Consider the following 21,741-nt stretch of genomic DNA (forward strand, 5'->3'; position numbering starts at 1 on the left):
TAAAAATTGTAATAACTTGAACAAAAAAAGTGGAACAGTTACTAGGTTTAACAAAAAGGGTAACAAAAGTTACCTTGAGTAACAAAAGTTACTATATTTAACAAAAAGCGTAACAACAGTTAGCAGTGGTAACAAGACTTTAAAGTTTGGATTTTTGGATGCAAGATGCAGGTCTAAATAAGTCTAGGTAAATTAACTAGGTGAAATAGACGTGGTATAATGTCAGAGTAAAGAGTCAATGTGAAATTGCCAGGTGACATGTCCAGGAAAAAGTTATGGTGACATGTCCAGGTAAAAAGTTATGGTGACATGTCCAGGTAAAAAGTTATGGTGACATGTCCAGGTAAAAAGTTATGGTGACATGTCCAGGTAAAAAGTTATGGTGACATGTCCAGGTAAAAAGTTATGGTGACATGTCCAGGTAAAAAGTTATGGTGACATGTCCAGGTAAAAAGTTATGGTGACATGTCCAGGTAAACAGTCTAAGTAAAATGTCCAGGTAAAAAGTCCAGACAAAATATCCAGATAAATGTCCAGCCAAAAGTCCATGTCCAACCAGTTTAGAATGCGGCGCCATGTCTGTCAGCCACCAGCTTGAGAAAGTAGGCGTGTGCTCCGTGCAGGGTCAGACTGCTGGACACTGTCTGCCATGTCACAGCATGGACGGCCTCACGTGCCTGGCAAAACAAAAAATACATTTTTTTTATTCTCGTCTGTTGTATACCTAGACTTTAAGATGTCCCAGGAAATTTTGATCAGACCCATCAACTATGTTTTACAAATTGAATGAAAAACTCACAATTACAATCATCTTGTATATATATATATATATATATATATATATATATATATATATATATATATATATATATATATATATATATATATATATATATATATATATATATATATATATATATATATATATATATATATATATATATATATATATATATATATATATATATATATATGTTACGGTCAAAGCCAATCCGCGCATTGGCCGGCTCTCTTGGCCAAAGCCCGAAGAACTTAGCACTAAGATCGTATTTTGTACATTGGCCGGCCAATGCGCGCACTGGCTGGGACATACTGGCCAAAGTCTGAAGCACTTAAACTTGACAGCATATTTTGTACATTGGCCGGCCAATGCGCGCACTGGCCAATATGTTCTATCTAGACTAAGTTGTGATAGCAATTTCATTATTCTGAGTGCGTTTTCATTGAGAGTAACGTATTGTTTAGCTCTTGTTTGTATAGCATTCTATATGCAAGGCGACATGGATCAAAAGGGCCGTCAGACCATGAGACAGACATAGCAGATGACTGTCAAAAGAAAAAAATGTAAATCCATGTTAGTTTCCATATGTGACAGCCTTCAAATCTACCAAGAAAGGCTCTCGATAAAATAGTTACTGAGGAAGATCTTGAGAACATTGAACAAGTAATGGAGGTTGCCATATATATATGGCCATATATATGTCCATATATATGGCCATATATATATATATATATATATATATATATATATATATATATATATATATATATATATATATATATATATATATATATAGGCCTATATATATATATATATATATATATAGGCCTATATATATATATATATATATATATATATATATAGGCCTATATATATATATATATATATATATATATATATATATATATATATATATATATATATATATATATATATATATATAAAATTTGTAAATCATAGAAGACAAACCCCAACTTCTCCATTCATCACTGCCACAAGCACACAGAGCCACAGCATATATTCACAGCTTCTAACCCTGGTTGGGAAAGAAAACTGCAAACGCTCAGACAAAGCTTGAAACTAACCTTAAGAATGACATGCTGTAAAACTTTTCCATCCTTGTCGTGGTAGTTGACCACCCGTGTCTCAATCCATGCGTTGTCTGTGTTACGTGGGTCATCGGCATAACCCCTGTACACCTGTGGTAAAGGTATGTTCATGTACACAGTGGTAAAGGTATGTTCATGTACACAGTGGTAAAGGTATGTTCATGTACACAGTGGTAAAGGTATGTTCATGTACACAGTGGTAAAGGTATGTTCATGTACACAGTGGTAAAGGTATGTTCATGTACACAGTGGTAAAGGTATGTTCATGTACACAGTGGTAAAGGTATGTTCATGTACACAGTGGTAAAGGTATGTTCATGTACACAGTGGTAAAGGTATGTTCATGTACAGTGGTAAAGGTATGTTCATGTACACAGTGGTAAAGGTATGTTCATGTACACAGTGGTAAAGGTATGTTCATGTACACAGTGGTAAAGGTATGTTCATGTACACAGTGGTAAAGGTATGTTCAAGTACACATATAACACTAGTAGTGGATGCTAGGGGAGTCACTGAGCCCACTCAGCTATAAGTAGTACCTGGCTATTCAGGATTAGTAAAAACCCTAATTATTGAATGGATGATACAATCCATATGAATGCAAAGTCACAGAAACAAGTAAAATTTACTTTATCTGCATTAATAAACATTAGATCAAAAAAGTATACTTGAAGAGCTATAGAAAAAATCTACTATTTATTTTCAAAGAATAGTTAAGTTACATATAAACCTGTCATTTATTAATCTAGTTGAAGTTCCACTTTGACATAATCTTTTGGATATGTTCAGGGTGAGCAGAATAATGAGCAACAAATGGATTAGTAAAAACCCTAATTATTGAATGGATAATACTTTGACATAATCCTTTGTTCAGTGTGAGCAGAATAATAAGCAACACATGGATTAGTAAAAACCCTAATTATTGAATGGATAATACTTTGACATAATCCTTTGTTCAGTGTGAGCAGAATAATAAGCAACACATGGATTAGTAAAAACCCTAATTATTGAATGGATAATACTTTGACATAATCCTTTGTTCAGTGTGAGCAGAATAATAAGCAACAAATGGATTAGTAAAAACCTAATTATTGAATGGATAATACTTTGACATAATCCTTTGTTCAGTGTGAGCAGAATAATAAGCAACACATGGATTAGTAAAAACCCTAATTATTGAATGGATAATACTTTGACATAATCCTTTGTTCAGTGTGAGCAGAATAATAAGCAACACATGGATATTTGGACTCAGAAAAGTGTGCATGGGAATTTTATTTTTTTATTTTGGTTATTTAAAGTATGATCACGTGTAAAATACACCATAATAAAACATATGTCCATGAAATATGACCAAATAAAACTGTAAATGAGTGCATTTGCCCATTTTTCTATATGCACAATTTTCACTTGCACATTTATCTGAAACGCTTTTATATTTTTAGACAACCATGTTAAGTCCGACTATCGTCAGGACACTTGTATTATTCATAGCTTTATATCAATATCTGATATCACAGATTAGGCTATATATTAGGTGTGTTAAATACCGTGTTTCTTCCAGACTTTTTTCTCCGAGGGGGGGGGGGGGGGGGCGGCACTTGATATATTTTCTATATAAATATTCCATTTTGACCGGGGGGGGGGTAGACTTTATTCAAAGAGATGCCTGGAAGGAACTCTGTTTACATAACAGGCTCCTTATCTGGTATGATAAGTGAAAAATCCGGTGACGTTGTTACCTCAACACCACTTTGTGACAGATCTGCTAGTCCCTTCTCTATCTCTTCTTTGTTAACAGGAGAGTTCTCGCTGCTTTCTTTGAAATCTGTCTTCAAAACAGACCATGGGCTCACATCTGGCTCACATATACCCTGGGAACAAATTCATACGTGAGTTAAATTTTTAGAGTCATGTATGGGGGGTGGAGTGGCCTAGCAGTAGAGAGCTAGGCTGCTAACTCGAAAGTCTTGAGTTCGAATCCGGGTTCAAGTCAGTAGAACATCCTTGAGTACACCCAGCTCTGATGGGTTTTTAACTCACATTATGGAAAGCAAATGTCGAGGTTCCTGAAACAGATGAACTCTACTTCATCTGCCCCATGTGACTTGGGCACGAACGGGAAAAGATGACGATGAGGGTGATGATGATGATGATGATGATGATGATAATGATGATGATGATGATGATGATGACGATGATGATGATTAACATGTATGAGACTACATCACACAAGGTGTCATCCAGATATATAGCACAAAAATTACCTATAAAGTGATATAACATTACCATCAATCACAACCGGTCATATTAAGCAATACATGTGGGGAAGTCAGCTTATTTATTCAGCCAGCCATTTTTTTTTGCCATTTTTTTTAATGTAAAAAACAGGAACAAAACAAAAATTGTGTTGGAGGGAATCCCTCCTAACACTAAAATCAAGAAGAAAATGGAAGAAGAAAAAACAAAGACAGCCTTATATAGAGCCTAACACTGTGCTATACAACCACCCTGGTAAAGGATATAATACACTATAACAAAATGAATGACAGAAGGTGGAAAACAGACTGCATCACACACTACACCTACCTTACCCTTAGCCTCACCTCAGACAACCCCTTATCCCAAACTAAGCCACGCCTCAGACAACCCATTATCCCAAACTAAGCCACATCTCAGACAACCCCCTTATCCCAAACCAAGCCACACCTCAGGCAACCCCCTTATCCCAAACCAAGCCACACCTCAGAACCCCACCCCACACTAAACCTACTCCACATCATACCCCACATCACATCTGACAACCCCAACCCCTGACAACCCCAACCCCACGATCCACATCCAACTACTTCCCACACCATAACACACAAACCACACTAACACACTCAAACCATATAACTCACACACACCACATACTTACACAACACGTAGTGGAATTTAGTACAGTATATCGAAGCACTGAACAGAACAGCAGAGTGGGGCACAGTATGGTAGGGTAGTATAGAAAGAGGAAGGTTAAATACATTAGAATAGAATGTAAAACAATGTAGTGTCATAGAGCAGAACAGAGTAGAATAGAACACATTAACATTAATAAATTAACAATCCACCAATAATCTTAGATGTCTGAACTGTGATTGCAATGATAATTTTATTTTTCTATTTTATTGTCATTTTTGGAAACAGTTTCTTTTTTAACACAATCATCTACTTGAAAGTCAACATTATTTCTGCATTTGTTATAGATCTACTTATTAAATAAATTTCCCATTCATTTTATGTAATTTTTAAAAAATTATTAAAGTAAGAGAAATAATATAAGGGAAATAATCAAAGTCATTAATGTAAATCAGAATACTTCATAAATTATATCTTTCTCATTATCTTAAATAAAACATTTTTCTTTCGGAAATTAAACATATAATAATTATCTATAAACAGAGCTTAAAATCTTTTTTGTGGCACTAAACTGAAATATACTATTATAAAATAACTTAAAACATCAAGCCATAAGTAAAGTTTAGATTTTTGGGAATATGTATGTAGGAAAGTAACTTCATTCAATACCTTAGACACAACTAAACCAGGATGATCTCCCCTAACTTTCTCGAATATTCTTATATATAGCGGCACCATAGCCAATGAGGTTTTACCGAGGGGCACTTTCTCTGCCTTCTAATCTTATCAAATCTACTCTGGTATAATATGGTCTTATAGCAGAGATAAAATAAAACCATTTAGCTAAGATCGATAACCTATCCGCACCATCCAATGATGTCATCCTCAAACAGAATGACTTACGCAAATATCGTCAACGTCAACAAAGGGGTTGCGCCCTTGGATGTTCCCCCTGGGTCGAGAGACTTGGGGAGGAGCCACCCCGACTACGGTTCGGGTGGCTTAATGAAATCCTGGGCCCAACCCTTTTCAGCAAATTCAACTACGTACCTGAATCTACCCAGAACTGTACCCAGTCGACACACCGACTATCCAAGTTCGAATCTCCTCAAAAGGCCTCCCCAACCTACGCGGACATGTCTTACGACAACTCATAAGTAATGAACAAATCCTGCTCCTCAACTACGGCAGAGCAGATACTTGGTTCTTCTCCTCTACAGCATTCGACGTCACCACGATGCACAATACACACAAAATACACGGCCCTTACACACTACACTTCACACTACACGAAAAAAATAGAATCAACATAACCCTTAGGTGGGTACCCCCACACTCAACGATCTCACACTCATACAAGCACTACAGCAACAAAGAACCAACCATAACCACAATTCCTCACACCAGTAACAGCAGCTTCTCCATACACACTGACAACCCAACAAACATCCCTCATTACATTCAAATTAATTACAAAAACAAATCCCTCAACATCCTAGTCGCCATAAATGGAAGGAAACAAGCCTGCCAGTTCTGCTCTGCAACCTCGCACTGGACCAATCAATGCCCAGCATCAAATGCACACCTCACAGCATCACAGGATCCAGCTACACCTGCACAGCTGCCATCAACAGAACCTCCTACGCCGGTAAACCCACAAGTCACCCCAATTGCGACTGCGCAGATCTCAACTCAGCACCCTTCAACAAATATCCCTGTGCAGCAACAAACAACAGGACCTCCTAAATCTACGAACATGCAAGCCACCCCCACTACGACTGCACCGATCTCACCCAAAACTCAATTCAGGAAACCAACTAGTCCAGCCAAACCGCCAAGCAAGCCAATAACCCCTAGTACGAGCACAGCGAAAACATCAACCGTTAAACCATCTGCATCAACAACTCTCAAATCGAATTCTCCTCTACCATCCTCGCTCTACCCAGTCAATTTTACGTTTACTTTGAAACCAACTCTCGAACATAACAAGCCCAGCACAGATACAGATATGCCCGAATATACAAGTCCAAAAAGGAAAAAGGAAGACGGCCCCACTGACACAAAACAAACAGCAAAAAATAAAAAAAACTACAAAATCAGTATTCGACGACAAAAAGTGCAGATTTTGCACCCAGCGATGCAAATCAGTTGAGGAAGCTAAAATACACGAACGCCATGAACACTGGGACTTCTTACTTTGTTAAATTTGTATTGACAAGATTCCGCACACAGATTGGACTTGGTACCTAGACATATACGGGCATTATATAAAAAACCATCCTGAAGTAACGATGTACTCCTGTCACTCTTGTAACCTATGCCTCCCTTTAGAAAGTATAAAGGCTCACACAGAGAGCCACCACCCGCCACCCAAATAATACGCTTCGAAGGAACAATGTTTTAATTAAAGCAAACTTAGACGTCTTGTATAAGAAAAATTAAAAAATGTATGACATGTTTAAAATAAAATTAAAATAAAAAAAAAAAACAACTTTCTCGACTATTCTTATATATTAAAAACAGGGGATGGGAACTCAGGGATATAGACATGAATTTTAATCCATTTTCAAAAACTTAAACTTTTTAAAATAGAATAAAATCTCGTAGAAAAAAGAATTGCACACAAGTGAACGCCAAATAAAATGTGCATAATACTATTATTAATAGTGCGGAATATTATATTTATAAATTTACATTAGTTTTTGAGAAATCAGAAATAGCGTAAATTGGTACTTCCGGTCAACAGAAATTACTCAAAATTTTACAGAAGGTAGTGAATTAGATCTTTTACTTACATGTGAAATTTCATTTATCTATCTGAAATAGTATTCAAGTTATAGGCTTTTGAAAAATTGAAAGCAAAAAAAGTACCACTTCCGGTTAACAGAAATCGCTCAAAAGTTGATACGGATCTACGATTTTGATAAAATACTTATAAATGAAATTTGATCAACCTAGCTGTAACGGTACTCAAGTTATCGTCTTTACAGACACACAGACATACGGACAAGATTGCAAAATTATATTTTTTTGCAAAAATTTAGATTTTTTTATTTTTTGCACGATTACAAGACTTTCTCTTTACTTCGTATATATGAGAAAGTAAAAATTGCGTTAAAACTGAATATGGAATATTATACTTAGAATTTATTTTGAAATCACAGCAATGTATTTAATCCTTATATTGTACAAATGTATAGCTTTTACACATATAAAATATTGTAAATTGAAGTATGGGTGGGTAGGCTGTAGTGGGGTCACTTTGTAGGGAAGGGGGTAAAAATCATTTTTAAAAAAAACTTGATATCATTTATGGATGATCCCTTAAGTGGTGTCATCAAGAATTAGAACTTGTTTAAAGACCTATCAAGGTATAACTTAGTTTTTCAGAAAATACACCAATAATATAAGTACACAAAACCAAATACATGAATTAAATGAATAGGGATAAAAACAAATAAAAATTACCCCTGGCAGGGCCCACAAGTTATTGTCCAATCGTTGTACAGCCACAAATTCCAAGACAGGTTTGCCATTGGTCTTGGCACAAGTACCATTTTCTAGGAGCTTCCATCTGAGTTTTTGAAAGGAAAAAAGTTTTCTGGCATCAAAGATTGATATTTATTCCAAACAAAAAGAAATGAATTTAAAAAATTGGAAGTTATTAAACAATTTGTTTATAAGGGGTCATCCATAATTGAAGGCATCCTTTTTTAATGCACTTTACCTCCACACCTTCCCTCCCTCACACATCATCACAAAATGCCAGACCCCCCCCCCCCCCCAAAACAAAATGATGTCACACCTCAGCCTACAAGCCCCATCAAAATAGCAGATTAATTTTTTGTAAACATTGTTTTTTTCTCTAAAATATTGATTAAGATGGTTCAACATAGAGTATTTTAATCAATTTCTATTTCAATTTAATACAAGAGTTTTCTAGAAAAATGATGATGTCTAAAATTCAGTTTCTAACTTTACTTTTTAAAAATTAACTCTCCCCCTCCTCACACATTGTCACAAAATTATGGAACCACCCCCCCCCCCCCCCACACCCCTAAGAGTGTGATGTCATTAATGGACGACCCCTATGGAGAAAAATACTATGGAAAAACAAGTGAAAAAAACGTGAGTTTGTATTTTACATCAGTTCAAAATTATGTTTTCATATTTCCATAAACAGTTGCTCTTCCAAACTTGTATTAAAACTGTGTCCAATTTTAAAGTTTTAAAATCTTAAATGGTTTCAACTGACCTGGTAACCACAGGATCTCCTGCATGATTGGGCCCCCATCTTCCGAGCGACCCCCGACCTTTCAACCCTGTGCGGCCTACAGGGTTCAATGGCAGACCGTCCACAACCTTGTAAGGTTTAAGCAAGCTTTGTCGAGAAACCTTGCACTGTTTGTCGTACTCATTGAAATCTATTTTTACTTTCTTCCTCACCGGCGTCCTGATATCAACAAAAAATTAAATTTCCAGGTTTTATAGAAACATAGGTCTAGTGTTAGCTTAGCCAGTAAATACAATAATTTTGTGTTTGTGTTAGGGATTAGGCCTAGGCTTGTAATTAGGGCTAAAGATAACTTTATCTTAATGTTAAAAATAATAGTAAAAACCAAACTATATTCATTTTTCAATTACTTCTATTTTACTTGATTAATAAAATGCAGTGAAAATAGCTTAGAATGTTAAAATTGATTCATAATTTACCAAACATTCTTAATTTTTTTTTATTGACAGAACCAAGAGCTATGGGCCATTGATTTACTTTCTAAATAAATATAAATTTTAAAAAAGTAAAAATTTTACAATAAAAAAAACTTACGACAATAGATCATCATCAGCAAATGAAGGTTTTCTGAGAATTTCAGAGGAGGTGTAGGCTGGGGGGTTGTAATCTGGGTAGTCAATCTGAGAAAAAGAACTGAACATCACCACATCACAGAACATCACCACATCACAGAACATCACCACAAAACTGAACATCACCACAAAACTGAACATCACCACAAAACTGAACATCATCACAAAACTGAACATCACCACAAAACTGAACATCACCACATCACAGAACATCACCAGATCACCACATCACCACAAAACTGAACATCATCACAAAACTGAACATCACCACAAAACTGAACATCACAAAACTGAACATCACCACAAAACTGAACATTACCACAAAACTGAACATCACCATAGAACTGAACATAATCACTCTTACAAAATATCAGCACATCACAGAACATCAGCACATCACAGAACATCACCATATCACAGAACATCACCACATCACAGAACATCACCACAAAACTGAACATCACCATAGAAGTGAACATTAACACATCACAGAATATCACTATAAAACCGAACATCTGCACCACATCACAGAACTTAACCACAAAACTGAACATCACCACAAAACTGAACATCACCACAAAACTGAATCTAACCACTCTTACAAAACATCAACACATCACAGAACATCACCACATCACAGAACATCACCACAAAACTGAACATCACCACAAAACTGAACATCACCACAAAACTGAACATCACAATAAAACTGAACATCACAATAAAACTGAACATCTGCACCACATCACAGAACATCACCACATCACAGAACATCACCACAAAACTGAACATCACCATAGAAGTGAACATTAACACATCACAGAATATCACTATAAAACTGAACATCTGCACCACATCACAGAACTTAACCACAAAACTGAACATCACCACAAAACTGAACATCACCACAAAACTGAATCTAATCACTCTTACAAAACATCAACACATCACAGAACATCACCACATCACAGAACATCACCACAAAACTGAACATCACCACATCACAGAACATCACAATAAAACTGAACATCTGCACCACATCACAGAACATCACCACAAAAATAAACGTCAGTACTAGGCTCTCACAGTGTCACGACAACGAACAGAACAACACCACAAAACAGAATCACCACTGACTCACAAAACATTACAAATTCCCAAAATATCACACCACAGAACATCACCACAAGAGCATTACCACAATATGTCAAAAGGCAGAAAAACTCCCCCACCCCTCACCTCCCACTGCACCATCTCATCCGGAACTTTCTGCCGCTGTACTGTGGTTGCTGGGTAGGGTGAAGTCCTGGACATGAAGTTGAAGTCTTTTTTCTTCTGCAACAGCTCCTGGACAACTTTCTTGTCATTCTCATCTTGGGCTTGTTTCTTCTTGAGCTCTGGGACAGGCAGAATTTATGGTCAAGTCACAGTATTGGTGGTGTCACACAGAGGGTTAAAAAATTAAACTAAGATTCTTGAAAGTTACCTTTGGTTGTAATAGATGACAAAAAATGCAATCAATTTAAACTAAGAATCTTGAATGAATGCTTATGTTCAAACTGTCATTTAATATCTTGTGAATAATAACTTACATAATGGGCTTAATATGTGATATGGTAAATAATTTAACCTGGAAATGAAGATTCAGAGTTCAAGTCCCAACTTTACCTGTGATTACACCAAGCTGTTATGAGCAGGCTACTTTGAGTGAGTTAAGATAAACACTTGTTGCGACTTACTTGATCTAGATGAGCAAGTCTAGAGAGGATACTGATACAACTTGCTTTCTATACTTGAACTATGAATGGTTGAGGGGCCATCAATATAGGCAGCCACAAGCATATGGCCAGCCACAGGAATATGGCCAGCCACAGGAATATGGCCAGCCACAAGAATATGGCCAGCCACAAGAATATGGCCAGCCACAAGAATATGGCCAGCCACAAGAATATGGCCAGCCACAAGAACATGGCCAGCCACAAGAACATGGCCAGCCACAAGAACATGGCCAGCCACAAGAATATGGCCAGCCACAAGAATATGGCCAGCCACAAGAACATGGCCAGCCACAAGAACATGGCCAGCCACAAGAACATGGCCAGCCACAAGAATATGGCCAGCCACAAGAATATGGCCAGCCACAGGAACATGGCCAGCCACAAGAACATGGCCAGCCACAAGAATATGGCCAGCCACAGGAATATGGCCAGCCACAAGAATATGGCCAGCCACAAGAATGTGGCCAGCCACAAGAATGTGGCCAGCCACAAGAATGTGGCCAGCCACAAGAATGTGGCCAGCCACAAGAATGTGGCCAGCCACCATGACATAGCCAGTCAACATGATTTGGATAGGCTAACTCCAAAGTCGCGAGTTTGATCTTGGTGTGGACTTTAAGTCTGCAGAACATCACAGAGTCCACTCAGCTCTGATGGGTACCTGACTCACATTAGGGAAAGTAAAGGCGGCTGGGCATAGTGCTGACCACACCATCCCTTATAAGCCGAGGTCAAGAAACATGAACTCTACTTTATTTGTTGATATTTTCATTGTAATACATGGTGTTATTGATTGCCTGGAAAGTGGAATTTACTTATTAATAAGTATGCTTATTATTTTAAAAATTCTAACACATTTGTCCAACTAATTCTGTTATCAAGGTATGGCAGGTATTGTGTAGTTTAAATATTAGATTAACATAAATGTGTATGTCTGCGTATTTATGTTATGAGCAAAGCTTAATGCATTACTATTTAAAAACTATAATTTAAACACACATATTAATTTCAAATATTTAAATTTAGATATGGCTAATGTACATAATTTAATTTTACAGTCAACAAAATAAAGTTGGTATTTTATTTTATTCTCAATATAATAAAAACTAGACAATGGGTCTTTTGATTCAATGAAAATTATTTATTGTTAAAGAAGGCTATATGTTTTATCTTAGTAAATTTAGAAATTACAAAGTTAAAGATAAAAATTATTTTTATAAAACATTTACTGTTTTTATGTTTTGGCATTTAAATACTAGCACTGTAATATGGGAAAGCAGATTAATATATTGATACTACGCAAAAATAAACACACATGAATAGTTCTAAATGATTTCATACAGATTTTATTACCAATTTATACTTAAGATAAATATATTTTATTTACAAAAAAAGTTGCTTTTCAAAAACACAAATTAGGTCAGTAAACTTCAATTATAAAAATAATATATGTAGGACAAATAAAAAAAATTACACCATAAAATCATAAACATGCTTAAAATGTGTAAAAGTATTGAAATCGGTTATATAATAAATGTGTAAGGGTTGAATAAGGTTATTTTCACAATGGCAAATTTTGTATAACAAAAACATGACATGCATGCGTCAATAAATAATATTTAATAAATAACGTACCGGTATCATCTTTATTATGCAATGTAACAATAACAAAAATATAATTAGTTAATTATTACAGCGTGTAAATAAAAAATTCTATACTTACAAAATGAAGTAGAAATGTGCTGTGGTGAGATTAGTTAAATACCATAGACAAATGCCCGGCAAACAAAGAGAAAAAATAAAAAATTAAAATATCACACAAAAAAATGTATCATTAGATTGACACCTACATGAGCATTAGTAAAAATTCAGCAGTACTTTTTAAGAGTATTTTACTAATTTTGAAAGCATTTTTTTGCCTGTTGACTTCAAAATATTACATTATAAATTAGTATTAGCAACTTTTAGCAAGATGAGTAAAACTTAATTGAGAATGTTTTATGATGGTATCAATCCTCTACATATCCCACAGCAATTAGAGAAATTTCTCATCAAATCCCAGATTTTAAAAAATATGCCAGATTGAAAATAAATAGTGTATATGTTTGCTGGTATAACAATTGTAAAAATGTCAAATCTGTTGTATGCTCAGCTCACATCAGTGCTCATCTGAAATGTGGGTTAAAAGTAAACAAACTTTTTACAAACAAATCTAAATTAAATGAACAAGCAGTAAAAAAAACAAATATTAAAAAACAGGAAGGGAAATATGCATGAAAAAAAATAGGAAGGGAAAAATGCATAAAACTGGGTTCTTTGAAGCTTAGTTTTAGTTAAAAGGCCAACTGATGCAATTATTGGGGTAGGTGAGTAGCTTGCTGAAGACAATACAAAAAGTATTTAGAACTAAACAGACAAAATTACATATAGCACCATACATGAAGATGGAAGATAGAAGTATCCACATACATCTTTTAGCCTGATACTTCTGTGCTCATAGAAAAATTCTTTATGTAAAGCTCTAGCTTAAGATTTAAACTGGATGAACTTAAGCATTGATAGTTGGAATTTCTTACCTTTAAGGCATATTGTAAAAATATGTGTGGCCTCTAAAACAATTATAAATCAATCAAGGCCTAATGTAATTATTAACAAAGATCAACATTTTTAAAAATTCTACCAAAAAATGAAACACTGACCCTATGGAGTTAGTTAAAAGTGTGGAATGTGATTTAAAATACAAGGCATGTGGAAGATCCCACACACACCCACATGTTATAGCTTATTTGACTCCCTCACAGCCCCCACATGTGGTAGCTTATTCGACTCCCACACACCCTCCACAGCCCCCACATGTGGCATTGTACTATCAAGTTTAAATTCTGCTGCAGAGTGTAGTGCCTGTGGCTTTACCACACGGCCACACCAACTATGTGTGGGGGCTGGCATACAGGAGGGTGTGGTGATATCCTCCCATATTCCTACTCTTTAGATTATTCATTAAAAACTCTTGCAAGAACGTAAAGCTAGTCTATATTAGAACACCAAAAAATGTTTTGACTTGATTTTAGACTTACAACAAAACTACACTACTTCTAAACTAGAAAACAAAGAAAAAATTTTGTATTAAAAATTCTGTGTTTATTCATAAATAGTTAACTCTATAACACTAAAAACTAGAATAAAAAAAAAGTTAACCAATTAAAGTGAATACCGAGGCCTAGACAATGAAGTTACTAACTACAACATTCAGTCAAGACTGACAGAAATACCTTCAAGTTTAACTTTACTGTAGTCGGGCAGGGTAGGTCTCTGTGTTTTGGATGCTAGCTTGTTCTCTTGTAGGGAGGACATGATCCACTCTAAGGCTTTGGTCGTGTGAACCATCTGGCAACATAGGCAAAAATTATATTTTTAAGTCTTCATATTTTTCATAGTCTGTGCTATCTAAAACACAGGCCAAAATAATCATAGGCAAAAATTATATTTTTAAGTCTTCATATTTTTCATAGTCTGTGCTATCTAAAACACAGGCCAAAATAATATTTTTAGTCTTTATATTTTTCATAGTCTGTGCTATCTAAAACACAGGCAAAAATTATATTTAGTCTTCATATTTATCATAGACTGTGCTATCTAAAAAACACACACAAAAATTATATTTTTAAGTCTTCATATTTTTCAGTCTGTGTTATCTAAAACACAGGCAAAAATTATATTTTAAGTCTTTATTTTTGTTCATAGTTTGTGCTATGTGACAACACAGGCAAAAATTATACATAGTTACAGAAAATTTTATCAGATTTCAGTAGTCTATAGAATGAATTCTAATTAAAAAGTAAAATGTTATTTATTGAACTTTTTTTTGTCACCACAAAACTTTTAGGATGATGTATGCTGACATATTAATATGTCACTAATCTAGAATAAAAGATTTAGTTAAAATAAAGGTAGACAACAGCAAAGTGGAAGTGAAAGTATTTAGAAATAGAGAGTAAAATCAAGTGAATGTAAGATGATAAGGGCAACATCGAACTAGGGGTAAGGGGCACGTGACTCACCTGATTTTCTAATGCTGCCATTTTCTTCTCAATCTGGGCTGTTGACTGAGTCTGTGTTTCCATGGGAACAGGTGGACCTAATCCTAGGGCAGCTGTCTGGTTGTCATGGAGATCATCAATTCTACTGAGCACAACTTCCAACCTGCATCATACACAATGTGTTAATCAAGCTACCATAATGTGGCACCATAACATTAACAGGTCTTCTTCATGTAAGTTTACCATCATATGACAGCCAACACCTCAACTAATGACTGGGGCATAGTGTTAACCACACTATCCTTTCATATGCCAAGGTCATTGAAACAGGTTAACTCTACTTCATCTGCGACATGTGTCATGAGCAAGAACAGGAAAAGATGATGAACACCTCAAAATTTCAGACAATTTTTTTTCTACCTTGCAAAGTAAACCCACCTCAGTATTGAAAACTTAAACTGTATACTGTAAAATCACAACACAACATGAAGCCAAGATGGTTGCTTCTTGTGACCTTGACATACTGACCTTTCCAATGATGCTTTGACCCTGCCCTCCAAACTGTTCCGTTCTGTTTTTTCTCTGATGCTGAGAAAGTTATCAGCTATGATGTCTTCCCACTGCATCAACTTTTTCTCAAAATCTTTGTTCTTAAAAACTTTCCCTGGGGTAGCATGGAATAATGTGTTCTTGATAAGTCAAATCATTAGTGGTTCAGTAATTAATTGACTTAAAAAGTATTTAGTTTTTAGCCATTGTGGTCAGTTGTGTCTTGGACATGAAATTGCCAACTCAGTACCCTGTCAGTAGATGCTTTTTTCTTCTTTTTTCCCTCACATCCCACTCTATTAATAGATGTTATGATGTGCTCTTCAGTTATTGAAGGTAAGAAAAGTTATGGACCCAATTCCCCCTCACCATCCCCCAAATTATCATATAAATTGATTTAGAAATACACTTGATCTCAACACATAACTGCTATGTCAGAATGGCTTCCTAAATTTATGGGATTTGTACTTATGAACTAATTACCAACTAAATTCACTGGACTAATGTCTTAATGACCTACAAAATTCACTGGACTAATGTCCCAATGACCTACAAAATTCACTGGACTAATGTCCCAATGACCTACAAAATTCACTGCCCTAATGACCTACTAAATTCACTGAGCTAAAAACCTAATGGCATACTAAATTTACTAGACTAATGACCTAATGACCTACTAAATTCACTGGACTAATGTCCCAATGACCTACAAAATTCACTGCCCTAATGACCTACTTAATTCACTGAGCTAAAAACCTAATGGCATACTAAATTTACTAGACTAATGACCTAATGACCTACTAAATTCACTGGACTAATGACCTACTAAATTCACTAGACTAATGACATAATGACTTATTTAATTCACTGAATTAATGACCTACTAAACTCACTAGACTAATGACCTACTAAATTCACTAGACTAATGGCCTAATGACCTACTAAATTCCCTAGACTAATGACCCAATGACCTACTAAATTCCCTAGACTAATGACCTAATGACCTACTAAATTCACTGGACTCTGCCTGCTGGTCAGGTGACCTGCGGCAGCAGTACTGAAACACGAGGTAGATGTGGGAGAGGATGATCATAGGAGGGGGCAGCACTGGCCTCTCTGTGTACTCCAGGACCAGGTTGAACCTCTGGAAACACCAGTGCATGTCCGTGTTGTCCTGGATTTGTTGGAAGGTGAAGCTGGAAATAAAAAGGGATTTAAAATTGTATCCCAACTTGGAGGAATTGCCCAAGGAATTGTGGTTGCACCCCTATGCTCTATAAGGCATAACGGGTCCACAGGAATGATGATGATGAAGAATTTAGTTGGATAAACAAATACTAATGCAAAGGTAGGCTACTTAGGCCAAATCATCTATAATCTAATTATTTATAAAGTTTGTTTTAAGTAATATCTCTAAACTAAAATCCTCTTCTTCTTTCATAATTGTAATGATGGAAGGAATTTCCACCAACACAATTTAAGTCTTCTTTTTTTTGTGGATTTGCTTTCATAGTCTTTATCCAACTACAAGGCGGCAATTGTTTAATTTTGGAGTTGTCTCTCCTAGATGAGTTGCTTCCCCCAACTATCCAACATCTTCTGTCCAGGGGTTTGAACTCAGGAACTCCATGAGTTTTTCCAACCCTACCAAAATAACCCCTAATCTGAGATGGTAATCAATGTTATAAAATGTCAAAATAAAAAAGAAGATATAGAAATGTTACAAAAAATGTTGTTGACAAGCGATTTTAGTTCAACAATATCTCAAATATTGTTTTAGTTTTTAAATTTACCTGTTGCATAACTGACCATCCAAGTTGGAATGAGTCACTGTAGTGAGCAACACTGCACCTCTGGCTATTTTAAACTAGAGCTGAATATATGATGTGGGCTAGGATTTCATGTTTTGTCATTTTACTTATATCTAATTATTTGTTCATCTGTGCAAACATCTTTCATGGAATTTTTATATCTAAGTTTTAACATATCAAAATTCTTTTTTAAAGTCTGATATATAGAAGCCATTTAGTAAATTTGCTTTTGCTATTAAAATCTGTGCTAAAAAAGCTTTAAAACTGAAAAAATTCTAAATTAGCCAAAGGGGTTTAGTGAATCCAAAAGTCACGGGCAGTAAACAAAAAAAAAAAAGAAAATACAATTTAATCAGTTGAAACGTATAATAAAATAAATTACTTTTAAAATTAATTAAGTGATGTAAGACAGTCGTGAATTCTAAAGCTTACCTAAACATGGCAATGAGAAGATTGAGCAGCAGGACATTGGTCATCAAAATGTACAGACCAAGTAGAATGGGGACAAAATATTTTCCCACCGGGGACGGACACCTGAGCACATCGTAGTCTGAGTACTGCGTGGGGTCATCTGTACACGTGCTTGACCCTGGACATAGAGGTGCTGGGGTTACAATCGGGTTGCTCAAATTTATAAGCACTCACAATCTATTGCTCAAATTTATAAACACTCACAATCTATTGCTCAAATTTATAAACACTCACAATCTATTGCTCAAATTTATAAACACTCACAATCTATTGCTCAAATTTACAAACACTCACAATCTATTGTTCAAATTTATAAACACTCACAATCTATTGCTCAAATTTATAAACACTCACAATCTATTGCTCAAATTTACAAACACTCACAATCTATTGCTCAAATTTATAAACACTCACAATCTATTGCTCAAATTTACAAACACTCACAATCTATTGCTCAAATTTACAAACACTCACAATCTATTGCTCAAATTTACAAACACTCACAATCTATTGCTCAAATTTACAAACACAATCTATTGCTCAAATTTACAAACACTCACAATCTATTGCTCAAATTTAAAAACACTCACAATCTATTGCTCAAATTTACAAACACTCACAATCTATTGCTCAAATTTACAAACACTCACAATCTATTGCTTAAATTTACAAACACTCACAATCTATTGCTGAAATTTATAAACACTCACAATCTATTGCTCAAATTTATAAACACTCACAATCTATTGCTCAAGTTTATAAACACTCACAATCTATTGCTCAAGTTTATAAACACTCACAATCTATTGCTCAAATTTACAAACACTCACAATCTATTGTTCAAATTTACAAACACTCACTATCTATTGCTCAAATTTATAAACACTCACAATCTATTGCTCAAATTTACAAACACTCACAATCTATTGCTCAAATTTACAAACACTCACAATCTATTGCTCAAATTTACAAACACAATCTATTGCTCAAATTTACAAACACTCACAATCTATTGCTCAAATTTAAAAACACTCACAATCTATTGCTCAAATTTACAAACACTCACAATCTATTGCTCAAATTTACAAACACTCACAATCTATTGCTTAAATTTACAAACACTCACAATCTATTGCTGAAATTTATAAACACTCACAATCTATTGCTCAAATTTATAAACACTCACAATCTATTGCTCAAGTTTATAAACACTCACAATCTATTGCTCAAGTTTATAAACACTCACAATCTATTGCTCAAATTTATAAACACTCACAATCTATTGTTCAAATTTACAAACACTCACTATCTATTGCTCAAATTTATAAACACTCACAATCTATTGCTCAAATTTACAAACACTCACAATCTACTTGATTCAATGTTTTTGAAATAAATTATTCTTATACTTATAGGAAAACATAATCTTACAATACATACGTTTAAAACATTTTCAATCTTCTTGCGAAACCAATTTCAAGACACTATGTTTTTCATTATATTTTAATTAATTGTATATTAGATAGCACCACTAAAAATTACTGATATAAATGTATTCATAATTTTTATTATATACTCATTTATAAGCTGATTTTTTTTTTACAAATTTTAAAAGGAACAGTGTGTTGGATAAAAATGAAAAAATGTTATTTTATAATTTCAATAAGCATTTAAAAAAATTACAGGCTCTCAAAAAATAAGACTAATAGACATTTCTTTGGATTTTTAGCTCCAGATTAGGTGACGAGAGATGGTTTCAAATGAGTACATAGTCATATAGTAATCAGAACTTTGAGTAAATTAGAAATCTTTTAAAAATTGTATTAAAACTACTCCTGACATTTGGTAAGATGTACTGAGTTATCTTCTCCAATGAAAAATCAGAAAAAAAAATACCTTCAATGTCATCTAAAAAGAGTTCCCCATAAATATGCCAGTAAGCTTTTCTGGGAAAGTAGTAAAGCAGCTTCCAGCTGAGTTCAGAGTTAGGATACAGCACGGCTTCTGATGCCACAGCATAGGCCATGATAAACACTAGCAGTATAACAACAAACCACTTCAAATCTTGGATCTGATGAGAAATGAAACAAATTTTGTATTAACTTTTCCATAGAGCCACAGCATAGGCCATGATAAAACCAGCAGTATAACAACAAACCACTTCAAATCTTGGATCTGATGAGAAATGAAACAAATTTTGTCGTAAACTTTTCCATAAAACCACAGCATAGGCCATGATAAAACCAGCAGTATAACAACAAACCACTTCAATATTAAATTTTTAAAAATTCCTTTTATAGTAACTTGTGGTTTTCAAATTTTAATATTTTGAAGTTAACAAAATAAGTTGAATTGGTATTTAGTCAAGATAAATAGCCACCGATAGAAAAGTTATCCACAAACAGGGGGTTTAAATCCAATCCTGTCCAACCTCAAATGAGACAACTTTGTAGAGTGGTAGAACAAACTACTGATAAGTTTTACCAGAGTGACTTAGAACACACTACTGATAAGTTTTACCAGAATGACCTAAAACAAACTACTGATAACTTTAGCTTGAATGGCTTAGAACACACTACTGATAACTTTAGCTTGAATGGCTTAGAACACACTTCTGTTAACTTTAGCCAGAATGACTTAGACTTCTCGGAGTTCACCCAGCAATTGTTAGAAAAAGTAAAGTCTACAATTCCTAGAACTGACCTCACAATTTCATACTGAGATTACAATCATATTAGTTTAGGTTAGGTTAAGTAGCTTGTTGCCCCTCCTAGAACATAGGCCAATGACAAGAGCTTTTATAGGTTATAAATTACTGAGGAATTAATTATATCTCTTTCATATTATATGAAAGAGTTGTTGAAAACAGCCGTATGAAACATTTATAATGAAGACAACCAAAACAGTAACAAAACACCTCACCATTCTGTTGATCATCACAAGCTTGGGCCCAAGTTCCTGGTTGATGGAGAAAATGTGAAGTATGCGGGAGAAAAACGTGATGAGGTTTATGCTGAGGATGACTCTAGCTGCGCTCAGGGTGTCGTCGTTGGGTATGGCTCGGAGAATCATTCCCACAATGAAGAGAAATATTGAGAACATATCCAGCCAGTTCCACTTGTCACTGAAGTAAGATTCTATTTGTGACTTGAGGGAATGCCCAGCTCCTGTAAAAAACTGTTAACCAAATTTGTAATTGTTTCATGAAAAAAATAGATGTAGTTTTTTTTAAAAAACCAAATTAGAGGATAAAAAAAATGTGCTTTAATTAATTTTTCAATCAAATTTTAGAGCGATTTATTAAATATTAATCTCTATTTATATTTAACATAGCTTTTTAGATGAAAACAATCAACTTTTATAAATAACTGTTTAAATTTATTCATTGTAATTTTGATTCAGAAATCATTTTACAATGTTGTTAACAAAACAAAACAA

General features: G+C 34.6%; 1 protein-coding gene across 9 annotated transcripts in view; it reads right to left on the bottom strand.

The window, feature by feature from the left end:
• Nucleotides 1–370: 370 nt before the first annotated feature.
• The window catches only part of LOC131938206 (transient receptor potential cation channel subfamily M member-like 2), a 36,121-nt gene continuing 14,750 nt past the window's right edge, over nucleotides 371–21,741 (bottom strand). For 7 of the 9 annotated variants that reach the window (XM_059296123.1, XM_059296121.1, XM_059296120.1 and 4 more), the window contains 15 exons: nucleotides 21,226–21,480; nucleotides 20,200–20,374; nucleotides 18,265–18,421; nucleotides 17,030–17,217; nucleotides 16,001–16,136; nucleotides 15,494–15,635; nucleotides 14,705–14,819; nucleotides 14,009–14,041; nucleotides 10,894–11,051; nucleotides 9,617–9,702; nucleotides 9,044–9,241; nucleotides 8,257–8,362; nucleotides 3,633–3,764; nucleotides 1,867–1,980; nucleotides 371–677 (listed from right to left, as the gene is read on the bottom strand). In XM_059296123.1, the coding sequence (XP_059152106.1) occupies nucleotides 561–677; nucleotides 1,867–1,980; nucleotides 3,633–3,764; nucleotides 8,257–8,362; nucleotides 9,044–9,241; nucleotides 9,617–9,702; nucleotides 10,894–11,051; nucleotides 14,009–14,041; nucleotides 14,705–14,819; nucleotides 15,494–15,635; nucleotides 16,001–16,136; nucleotides 17,030–17,217; nucleotides 18,265–18,421; nucleotides 20,200–20,374; nucleotides 21,226–21,480 (2,112 nt within the window). In that variant the 3' untranslated portion in view covers nucleotides 371–560. Of the gene's footprint in view, nucleotides 678–1,866; nucleotides 1,981–3,632; nucleotides 3,765–8,256; nucleotides 8,363–9,043; nucleotides 9,242–9,616; nucleotides 9,703–10,893; nucleotides 11,052–12,836; nucleotides 13,602–14,008; nucleotides 14,042–14,704; nucleotides 14,820–15,493; nucleotides 15,636–16,000; nucleotides 16,137–17,029; nucleotides 17,218–18,264; nucleotides 18,422–20,199; nucleotides 20,375–21,225; nucleotides 21,481–21,741 lie in introns of those variants that run through there. The other 2 variants (XM_059296125.1, XM_059296128.1) reach the window with 2 other exon arrangements.

The sequence above is a fragment of the Physella acuta genome, unplaced genomic scaffold, assembly GCF_028476545.2.
Source record: "Physella acuta isolate Inbredline_101_S28 unplaced genomic scaffold, ASM2847654v3 ptg000237l, whole genome shotgun sequence".
NCBI classification, from domain to species: domain Eukaryota; kingdom Metazoa; phylum Mollusca; class Gastropoda; family Physidae; genus Physella; species Physella acuta.